The 10,720-nt window shown below is 33.0% G+C and overlaps 1 protein-coding gene across 2 annotated transcripts; it reads left to right on the forward strand.

The window, feature by feature from the left end:
- The first annotated feature begins 1,026 nt into the window (after window positions 1-1,026).
- Window positions 1,027-9,328, forward strand: LOC114407387 (histone-lysine N-methyltransferase ATX3-like). Of its 2 annotated transcripts, none has more exons than XM_028370467.1 (23): window positions 1,027-2,012; window positions 2,331-2,386; window positions 2,461-2,629; window positions 3,752-3,859; window positions 3,955-4,023; window positions 4,120-4,188; window positions 4,310-4,401; window positions 4,505-4,597; window positions 4,800-4,935; window positions 5,207-5,279; window positions 5,427-5,526; window positions 5,661-5,785; window positions 6,192-6,337; window positions 6,790-6,894; window positions 7,074-7,138; window positions 7,225-7,438; window positions 7,618-7,698; window positions 7,834-7,881; window positions 7,979-8,068; window positions 8,166-8,252; window positions 8,584-8,658; window positions 8,771-8,871; window positions 9,048-9,328. In XM_028370467.1, exons 1-23 carry the CDS (start codon window positions 1,254-1,256, stop codon window positions 9,133-9,135), a joined length of 2,949 nt encoding a protein of 982 aa, XP_028226268.1. In that variant the 5' UTR covers window positions 1,027-1,253; the 3' UTR covers window positions 9,136-9,328. The 2 variants fall into 2 exon arrangements, with proteins under 2 accessions (XP_028226268.1, XP_028226267.1); XM_028370466.1 differs by having other exon boundaries at window positions 1,029-2,012; window positions 7,615-7,698.
- Window positions 9,329-10,720: the final 1,392 nt, after the last annotated feature.

Raw genomic sequence — 10,720 nt, forward strand, 5'->3', positions numbered from 1 at the left:
GTTCTACAATGGAATAAAATTGTAGGCACTAAAATGGATTAATAAGTAAAGAATGCTAACAACACTCTTTTTTTTTTATTTTCTTTCTATGATTATAATTTATTGAAAATCATTAATTTTGATAAATTTAATTTCTTAATTAATATTTTTTTCTCTTGATTTATATTAATGATTTTTAATAAATTTTAACAAATCATAAAATATTTAAGAGAGAATGTCATTCTTAATAAATATATGTAGGAAAAATAAAATAGATTAAAAGACATACACATAGGATTAAAATGAATAATTTCTATATGTGGACTATATGAATAAGTAAATTTTAATTTTTTATAACCATTAAATATAATTTATATGTTAAGTCAGAATTAATTCGTTAAAGTAAAATCAAACACACCCTAAATAAGTCATTGAATGTTAACTTGTTTCTTCCATGGATTGCATGTGGCATATTGCAACTTTATCTTGATTATACTATTAATATTTGATGCGTTGCTACAAAGATTTTTGTTCGTTCAATTTTCAACTTAGATATAAAATGACAATGAACATATTATTTATCCAAAAAACACAAGCGGATCCGGTGGGAGGAAGTATACACTTTCTAGTTATACCCTTTTTTTTTTTAATAGAATACCAAGTCTTGAAATTATATATCTGTGGTGTTATATTATTAGAATAAACATATTTTTTTATTAAATTTTATAATGATTATTTTTCAGTAAATACAATTGAATAATCTTGTTTAGTTTTTTCTTTTCACGAGATCTTGTTTAGGTTTTATTTTTCTTTTTAAAAAGAGGAAGAAGATAACTTATATCTGATTATTAGTTACAAAATATTTTAACTAAAAAAAACGGAGGAGTAAGTTGTCTAACTGAAAAAACTAAAGCAGTACTGTGCTCTGAGTCGTAAATGGTAACCCCCAAATGTTGGCGCCATGGCGCCAAAAAAAAGAAATTTGAGAATTCGCGCTTTCCTCAAATTTGCGAATTTCGGCGTCGCCCTCCTTACTTTCTTCAAATGTCACACAAGACAACCACAATAAAAACATCTATATGTTCAAATATTCAAATCAAATTGGAATAAGAACATTTGTTTATAGCAATACATGAATTGACTTTGCTCCTTTCTCAGGTTTCTTTTTTTAGACAGATCTATTTTTCAGACCCACAGTCACAGACAGAGCTTCCTCTCTCTAATTCAAAGGCGTACATTGCCAGATTTGGTTGGGTGGAGTTAGGGTTTCAAAGATGATAATTAAGCGGAGTTTGAAAACTGGAATACAGAAGTGGAAACAGTGTAAGCCAGAGAACTGCGATAATTCCGCGATTCAGAAGAAGCGGAAGCCAGAGAACCGCGATAAATCCGCGGTTCAGAAGAAGCAGAGAGTAAACGAGGTTTCTTCTGCTGAAGGAGGAGCCTCTGGATCCTGTGAGGTGCAGTCCAATTCAAATTCCGTGGACTCGAATGGCACAATTCAAGACTTGGCCCCACAATCAGAAGAAAGGATTATTCAACCTCGTCCTTCCAGAGGTCGGGCTAAGAAGCTTCCCAGCAGGTTCAGTGATTCTTTTGTTTACGAACGCTTCGGGCTCGATGGCGAGGATAAGAATACTTTGCAAGACGTTGCTGCCAATGGAAATGAAAGAGATTCTCCTTGTTCTTCAAATTCTGCTGAGTCCGGTGATTTCAAGTACTTGGTTAAGACCGTTAAGATGACGGTGAACGGGGGTCGTAAGTTGTTGGTTAAAGAAAAGAGTAATGATGCGGCTGGACCTAGTTCAAATGCTGTGGGTGTGGAAGGAAATGGTAAAAAGAAAGACATTTTCAAATTAGATGATTTTATTTTGGGTGATATAGTTTGGGCAAAATGTGGGAAGAAGCATCCTGCTTGGCCTGCTATAGTCATTGATCCCCTCTTGCAAGCTCCCAAATCCGTCTTGAGCTGTTGTGTTCCTGGTGCACTTTGCGTTATGTTTTTTGGCTATTCCAAAAATGGAAAACAAAGGGTAAGAGTTTGATTGATTTCTATTTTTAAAAACTGTCTATTAGTTTTTAAAACACAACTAAACAAGGTTGCTTAGACAAATTCAAGGAAATATGTTCGGGCTGTTTCTACTTTTTGGTTTTTTAAAACTCATATTTTGAAAATAATTTTCAAAACCTAATAATTTTTGGTTGAGTAATGTAGAATAGATTTAGAAAACAGTTTTAAAAACTGAAAAATGACAAGGGTGTCAAACATGTTCTAAATTTCTTACCTGTGTGTGTTCGTAGGCTTGAGTTTTTTAGTGCTTAAATATTTCTAAACCAATGATAATGGGCAGGACTATGCGTGGGTAAAGCAGGGGATGATATTCCCGTTCTTGGAATTCATGGACAGGTGTGTATTGGCTGCAGTTGTTTCTGCTAGAATGTTTATTGTTTGATATTTACTTATTAAATGTCTTTGTTCAGATTCCCCGGGCAGTCCCAATTGCACAAATGTAAAGCAAGTGACTTTAACGGTGCATTGGATGAGGCATACTTGGTGGAAAATGGCATTTTGGACGTACAATTGGGAGCTGAGCAAGATATGGAAGGTGAAGGTTCCTGTGTTGACCAGGAATATGCCGATCAAGACCAGGTAATTTTATAGCTTTCAGCCTTTCACTTTATGTTGCTTATAATCATGGCTGATACTGATAACAAGAGCATCTTTAAGCTTCATTTAGTGTGTGTTTGGTTTCATTGTAGAGAATTGATTTCAAGCTCAGAATTGATTTTAGATAAATTTTAATATGTTTGGTTTCACGTCAGAAAAGATTTTAGAATTGATTTTCGGTCCCAAATTGATTTTTGAGTTGAAGCAATTTAGCTTAAGAAAGAGGCCTAGTTATGTTGTGCACTTGTAATATAGATGACAGAGGCTGTACTGCATTAGCTGATATTAATCTTAGTAGGAAGGGCTAAGGACTAAGGAGTGCCTAATGATATATACGTTCTAGCCTCTTTTGTAGTTATTGCCTACTTCAAGAATTCAAATTATGTATGTTATACTATCAGTGAGTACTTTTTTTAATAGCCAAAAATGCAAAATAAGAGGGACTAATAGTATTATGATTTTTCAAATGGTATCAGCAGCATGTGAAGTGAAACTGATCACGCAGTTTGCTTTAAAATATTTTCTTGTCGTGTTCCATAGGATAGTTTGCTTGGCTGATATCTTAGTAACATAGTATCATATATATAGTTTTTAATCTGTTCAAGTTTCTCATATAGACTTCAGAGGCCTGCCTTTGATATAGTGACATACGCATACTGTTATAGCATTATGTCACTGTTTCAAAGCATAATTCTTATTCAAAGTTTAGTACATACATTAAGGCAACTGTTAATAAATAAAAAATGGAAAGTTTTCATCACAAAGTGTAGCATTTAAGGTTATTAATACATTCCTATCGTGATTTTCAATAAAAACCTTTTATTTGTTGTTTCCTTAATAATTGCCCTATACTAAAATCATATAGATTATCATGGTTTTGGAAACTGAACCAGATTGTTCAATATTTTTGTGTCAACTTGGGATCAGTTGGCCGGTTTGGGTAAACCTTTTTTCACTCCTTGTTTTGGTGAAAACCCTTTCAAGTCTTTCATCTCTTTCAATATATCTGTATTAAAGATAAGGGTAGTTTCTAGTGAATTTATCTTTTAAATCTTATAGAGTCTGGTTAATTCTAGATTTTTATCCGGTGAATAAATTATGTAGGATACACTATCTTGTGCTGGCTGTGGTTTGATGTTGCCATGCAAAACCATGAAGAAGATTAAGGATTCAAGTTGTGATCCTCAGCACTATTGCAAGCCTTGTGCAAAGGTTCTGCCTTGACTCACTCCAGATGTCTTCAATTTCTTGACTGGATATATTCATGGCCGACATCTAATTACTTTTTTGGGGTTCTGTTATAACAGTTAATAAAATCGAAACAATACTGTGGCATTTGCAAAAAGATTTGGCACCATTCAGATGGTGGGAATTGGGTGAGATTGTCTACTTTCTCAAGGTATCTGTTTGTTTTAATTTATTTTATTTCAACAAAAAAAATAATTTTTGGTTGTGGGGCTAAACCCTGACAGGTATGCTGTGATGGTTGTAATGTTTGGGTGCATGCTGAGTGTGATAAAATTTCCAGCAAACATTTCAAGGTATCATATTATGGTTAGCATGGTGATCCATTCCACTTTTCATTATTCTCTTCATCTCATTCTTTTTTGATTTCCTTTGATAAAAGTAATGTTAAGATGACTGATTAGTTTCTTAATGCAGGATCTGGAAAATACGGATTACTATTGCCCCGATTGCAAGGGAAAATTCAACTGTGAATCATCAACATCACAAACATACAAGTCAAAAAATATGTGTGTAGAAATTATCTATTGCTTCTTTTTCTTATTCTTTTAAGGGCATTGAGCATTTTGACTTTATTCTTTGAATCTTATAATGTGATATTTTTTGAGATAGATCATTGGAGACTGGCCCAAAACCTGCATTACCTGAGAATCTAGGGGTGGTATGCAATGGCATGAAAGGAATCTATATTCCAAATGATCATATGTAAGCCTTCACAACATTTTTTTTTATATTATGGGGATGAAACTACCCTCAATGTAGATTCTAGATTTGTTAACCTACCTGGATAGGTTCACAAGCAAAACAATGTTTGATATGGGAACTAGTGAATAACTTTTGGTGATTAAACCTATTATGTCATTCTAGAGAAATTTCATATAGCTTCTTTTATTAAATTTTCTTGCAGGATTATGTGCAAGTGTTGCTTGTGTGGTTCAAGGACGCATACACTTACTGACTGGGAAAGACATGCAGGTTCCAAAGCCAGAAAATGGAGATATAGTGTGAAAGTAGAAAGCACAATGCAACCGCTCAAAGAATGGGTTTGTACCAGTCCTTGTTATATTAGATGCATGACAAATCTTTCTGGTGAATTATATGTGTTTTATTTTTTATTTTTTGTATTAACAGTTGTGAAGAATTTTACTCACTTGGATTACTTCAGTGTTGTCTAGTGTCTGTATCTCTTGTATTTCAAACATCTCCCAATTTTCAACTATGCATTTACAATGCCGTAATGTGTGTATATTGTGCCTTTATTTTTCCATATAACGCGTTTCTTATATTTTTAACTAACAATAAAAATTTCTTCAGATCGATGAACACAATTCCGGAGCTGGAACTTCCCTGCAGTTAGATCAGCAACAAATACTCTCCTTTTTGCAAGGTGAATGCGTATTTCATATAAACTTTTTCATATTGAAGCCTCAATATCTCTTATGCGATTAAGTCTTATGGCACGTTGAAGTCACATGTTTTCTGTTGAATATATCTTCGAAAGGGAGTAACTTATTTTCCTTTTACCTTTTTTCAGAGAAATATGAGCCAGTTTATGCAAACTGGACAACAGAAAGATGTGCCATTTGCAGATGGGTTGAAGATTGGGAAGATAACAAAATTATCATCTGTAACAGGTGCTCTCATCATTATTCATGATCTTTGGCTCAAGCTGTATAGTTATGATGGATATGTCAAGTTTCATTTCTAACTTACAGGGCTTCAAATGATTAACTGTCAATTACGTTATGTGCACTTGTTTATTGGACAGGTGCCAAATTGCTGTCCACCAAGAATGCTACGGGGCAAAGAATGTTCAGGACTTTACTTCCTGGGTTTGTAGAGCCTGTGAAACTCCTGATGTTGAGAGAGAGTGTTGCCTCTGCCCAGTAAAAGGCATGTCATTTACATATAGTATTTTTGCAGTCCGACCATTTTTGTTGTATCATAAGCTGTTATGTTAAATTTTTTATGACAGTAGTAAGTGATGGAGCCAATACTCTAATTCTTCACCAAGAAATGGACTAGTTTTCATGCATATCAAGATTGGCTTGAATTTGTTGGATCATCAATCTCTACACCAATTTATGCATGCAATTAAGTTAGCCGATTTTTACAGTCAAGGAGAATTCTCTTTGGGGAAATCCAGTAAAATTGGAATGATGAGGAGAATCCTCTTATAAGTTTTAAAATTGGGGAATCCACTTATCATTTGAATGACTTTTTTCCCTCAATGCCGGCCATGGTCAATTCTGTCATCCATTGCTAATATACTTTTACAATATGGGAAAATGCTTTGCAGGTGGGGCTCTGAAGCCAACTGATGTTGAGATGTTGTGGGTTCATGTCACGTGCGCTTGGTTTCAGCCTGAAGTTCTTTTCCAAAATGACAAGGCAATGGAACCAGCCTCTGGAATATTCAAGATTCCTCCTAATTCCTTTTCAAAGGTATAGCATAGGGCTAAAAGGTCTATACATGAAACTTACTGTCAGATGATTTCAGCTGCAAGCCTACACAATATTCTTCCTAAAAGTACCCTAAGAACTTACGTGCTTGTTTTGATAACCATGCTGAATACATGCATTCAGTGTTATTAAAAAAAATTACAATCATACAATGTAATGTTTTATTTTGATAATTTCTTATCCCAACAAAGAACTCATTCTTTAAAAAATTACTTTTCCAAAACAATTTTTACGCAACAGAAATTATATAATAACAACACACTAATAGCCTGAACATGCATGATATAATCTTCTACCTTGAATTCAACACTCCGTCCCATGATTTTATTCACATTGATCGGTAAGATAGTGATTAGCTTGTTATTTAATTTTCTTGGCTCTCCCTTTTCTTGTTGGCTTGAAATTATTTAATGTTTAGTTTATTTTGACGGCAGACTTGCGTGATCTGTAAACAAAGCCACGGTTCCTGTACAAGTTGTTGCAAGTGTGCTACATATTTTCATGTAATGTGCGCGTCAAGAAAGGGATATAGCATGGAAGTAAGTTTAATGGTCCTCTTGAATATGAACAAATCAATGTTCTAAAACTGCTTTCTTTTTTCTTCTTAACTTGCTTCGTTAACCTTTCCATAATAAATTGTTTTGTAAGAAAGTTGGCATTTAATTGTATGATGATTTCTACTGCTGGGGAAATATGTTGATATTGTTTAAATTTACAGTTGCATTCGACAGAAAAGAATGGGACTCTAATAACGGAGAAGCTAATATATTGTGCACGTCACAGGTTTGAGCTCTGGTCACTAAATTACAATAACTTATTTTCCATGTGAATTTTTTAGAATTTTTAGATCTAAGTTAATATCATTTTAGGGTCCCAAACCCAGAATCAGGACTGGTTGTACATACACCCCAGGAGGTATTCTCACCGACAACTTCACTTCGAAATCACCTAGGGAGCATCAGGGGATCAAGGCTGGTTTCATCAGAGATTATGGAACTTCCCAAAACTGTAAACTCTGAAATTAACGAGATTGAGCCACTGTCTGCAGCGAGATGCCGTGTGTTCATAAGGCCTTCCCGTAAGGTGATTAAGAACTTTATCTTGTGGCCTTAATATTAAATTAACTTCTATAGTTTTTGTTTTATCCTCAAAGTCCCTTCCGGTATTTGTGCCGCATCCGAAACTAAATACTATAATCTGGATTTGGTGTAAATGGGTTACTTACTTACATTATCAATATGCTTTCCCTATATTGTTAGAAGGATGAAGTGCCAATCATTCACTTGCTTGGGAGGACAAACCTTCATTCTTTAAGTGCAATAACTCAATTGAACAGCAATAAGGTAATCTTATTTTGGTGTTAGACCTATTGCTTTTGAAATGAATAACCAGTCTTTTTGAGCTGAGATTGTACCACAATTTTTTTCCCGTTTGATAGGAAAATGTATTTCCTAAGTTGTAATATTGTTCTGTGATAGGATGCTCAAGTATTTTCATCTCTTAAGGAACGTCTTCACCATTTACAGGTTAGTTAGTCTCTCCATTTGTTATTTATTTTTTTTAAATTAAAATTGTATCTCGTTTTTTGCCTTGTATTCAATCTTTAATGTTTTGGGGTTGCAGAAAACAGAAAACCAAAAAGTTTGCTTAGGAAAATCAGGTATTCATGGATGGGGCCTCTTTGCTCGTAGAGATCTGGAAGAAGGAGAAATGGTAACTTTATTAATTAAAGATGGTCAATTATAAGATAAATACTTACCTGAGTTTTCTTGAAAGACAATATGCTCATGCTTTTTATGGCTGTATGAAGGTTGTTGAATATCGTGGCGAGCAGTTACGACGTAGTATCACTGACCTAAGGGAAGCACAGTATCGTTCAGAAGGCAAAGATTGTTATGTGAGTATTTTGTTTATGATTGTTTTTATATCTGTCTGTATTGTATTATATATACTCCCAGCCACTTGCTGTGTTCTGCTTCACATTGTATTCTGATAAAATAATAGTTCATTTAATTGGTAACTCAAATTTTGTGTGCTTTCACTTGCTGTATGCTTCACAATTAAAAATGATGAATTAATTGTTATTTTAAATCCCAAAGATTTAGTTGGTATATTTAGAATAATTTCTGTTAATGCCAAATGGAACATGATAGGTGGGTTCATGTTTACTGTAACGTTTGGATTCATTGTACTGCTGATCTTAATGCCGAATGATATAAATTATGCAGTTCTTCAAGATTAGCGAGGAAGTGGTGATTGACGCAACGGATAAGGGCAATATTGCACGTTTAATAAACCATTCTGTAAGTTATTTCTGACGAATCTTGTCTTTGGACTTTGATTTCGTGTACTTTGGTTAATATTCAGAATTTTATGTTTATGAAAAAAATTATGAACCAACCTGTTGTGCTACAGTGCATGCCAAACTGCTTTGCAAGGATTGTGCCTTTGAGTGATCAGGAGAACAGGATTGTTCTTATTGCCAAGACCAATGTTTCAGCTGGTGAAGAACTAACGTACGGTTTGTTGTGTTTTTTTATATCTTTTGATTTGATGTGTGTGCACATAAGGAATCATGCATATTGAATGTGGCACAGAGCATACTTAATGAATGACTTATTTTTATTAGGGATGGATATCTTAATTAGTCTGACATGAATAACCGTTTTTTCGTCTTTTAATGTTGCAACAGGTATAATTACTCGTTCGATGATGAGCGGGATGAAGAAAAGGTTGTCTGTCGCTGTAAAGCCCCTAACTGTAGCGGATTTATGAACTAGGTTCTACACTGTTTTTGCGCGTGGAGCCATTGCAGTTACCCAACCATGGGGAAATATTTGTCGATTCTTGTATTTTATTTTTTTATGTTAAATTAATTTGTATACCATTTGATTAATTTAAATAATAAAAAAAAGGCAAATATGCTCACGATGAACAGGAATAGCGAATAGGTTTCTGTAAAAAAAAAAAAAACAGGAATAGGATGCATTGACTGTAACTATGACATACGTTCCATTATTCTTCATTTGTCATGTTCAGAAACAATCATTTAAGAGTTTGATAGTGAATTTGTGATACACTTACGGTATAAAACATAGTAACCTTTTCTTGTGGGGTGTTATCTAAGGGGAATGATCATTAATTTATATAATGATGTTGATACACTCTAATTGGGTTATGCAGTATTTTTAGTCGTCCCAATAACTCTAAATACATAGTAATGTTGGTATCTCTGGTACACTATAATATAATACTTTTTGCTGATAAAAAAAACTGTAAAATAAAACCAGCTGTAAAACAGTCATTGAATTCGTGAATCATTATTAGTTGAATTGAATAAATTGAAATCTTATAAAAAAATATAAAATATTTATAACTTATAGAAAATTAGACTATACTTTGTTTTTTTTAATATATATAAAATTTAAAACATATCAATTCATGCACTTGGATATTTGTTGGGTCACCGATTCATATGGACCAATTTGATGAAAAAAATGATACGTTGATTTCATAATATCCTTTATACAACAACTATTTCAGCTGAGACTGGTTCGATTAGCTAGTTTAAGTAATTTTAATTCTGGCACTTTCTTGTAGGTATTCAATTATTCAAACATGTATATGTTATTTGCAGTTTAATTAATGATGAAAAATTAATTAAAAAATATTGAGTAAAAATAATAACGATAACAACAAAATAATAATTAATAATGATATATTATAGTCAATTTTTCTAGTAACTTGACTTGGAACATAAGCATCAAGCTACAAACCCTCGGTTTGGAAACTAACTGACTCATAAGGTTGACATACTAAAGTAATAAATCTTATTACTATCTCTTGATTTTTATTTATAAACTTCAAATTAAAAATTATACTTATTTATTTTTGTAAAACTCAGTTGTATTAATTATTTTATACCAACATATTCATAATTGTATTAACAAATAATCAAATGAAAAAATATTAATGACAAAAGTAATTTAAAAAATATATAAACTTAAGATAAATTTTTTTATACTATGAATTAAATTAATTATTATTTTTAATTATGATAAATTAAATAATTGAGTCTTTGTGGAATTTGGATGTAACCATAATATTGTGTCCTAAAACTAGGCTTTGAGAAGTTCTAACTAAAAGTAGAGATACACGAATGGCAAAAAAAAGTGTGGAGTGAACCTCATAAACGCAAAATACGGTTGGCTGTTAATATTTTTGGTAGACCGAAGATATCAACCTAAACTTGCATTGAAAATAACTAAGCAATCCTTATCCTTATTTTAGCAAAACGAATTCAGCGGACATGTATCCCACTATAAATCACTGCCTCCATCCTCTATCCATTCCTCGTCCTGGTTT

This window comes from Glycine soja, chromosome 3 (genome assembly GCF_004193775.1).
Source record: "Glycine soja cultivar W05 chromosome 3, ASM419377v2, whole genome shotgun sequence".
NCBI classification, from domain to species: domain Eukaryota; kingdom Viridiplantae; phylum Streptophyta; class Magnoliopsida; order Fabales; family Fabaceae; genus Glycine; species Glycine soja.

Excerpts from the sequence above, each read along its gene's own strand:
- LOC114407387 (XM_028370466.1), top strand. The coding sequence starts at position 1,254 with ATGATAATTAAGCGGAGTTTGAAAACTGGAATACAGAAGTGGAAACAG. Across the intron at positions 8,659-8,770 it reads CACGTTTAATAAACCATTCT|TGCATGCCAAACTGCTTTGC; the intron begins GTAAGTTATTTC and ends GTTGTGCTACAG. Across the intron at positions 8,872-9,047 it reads TCAGCTGGTGAAGAACTAAC|GTATAATTACTCGTTCGATG; the intron begins GTACGGTTTGTT and ends ATGTTGCAACAG.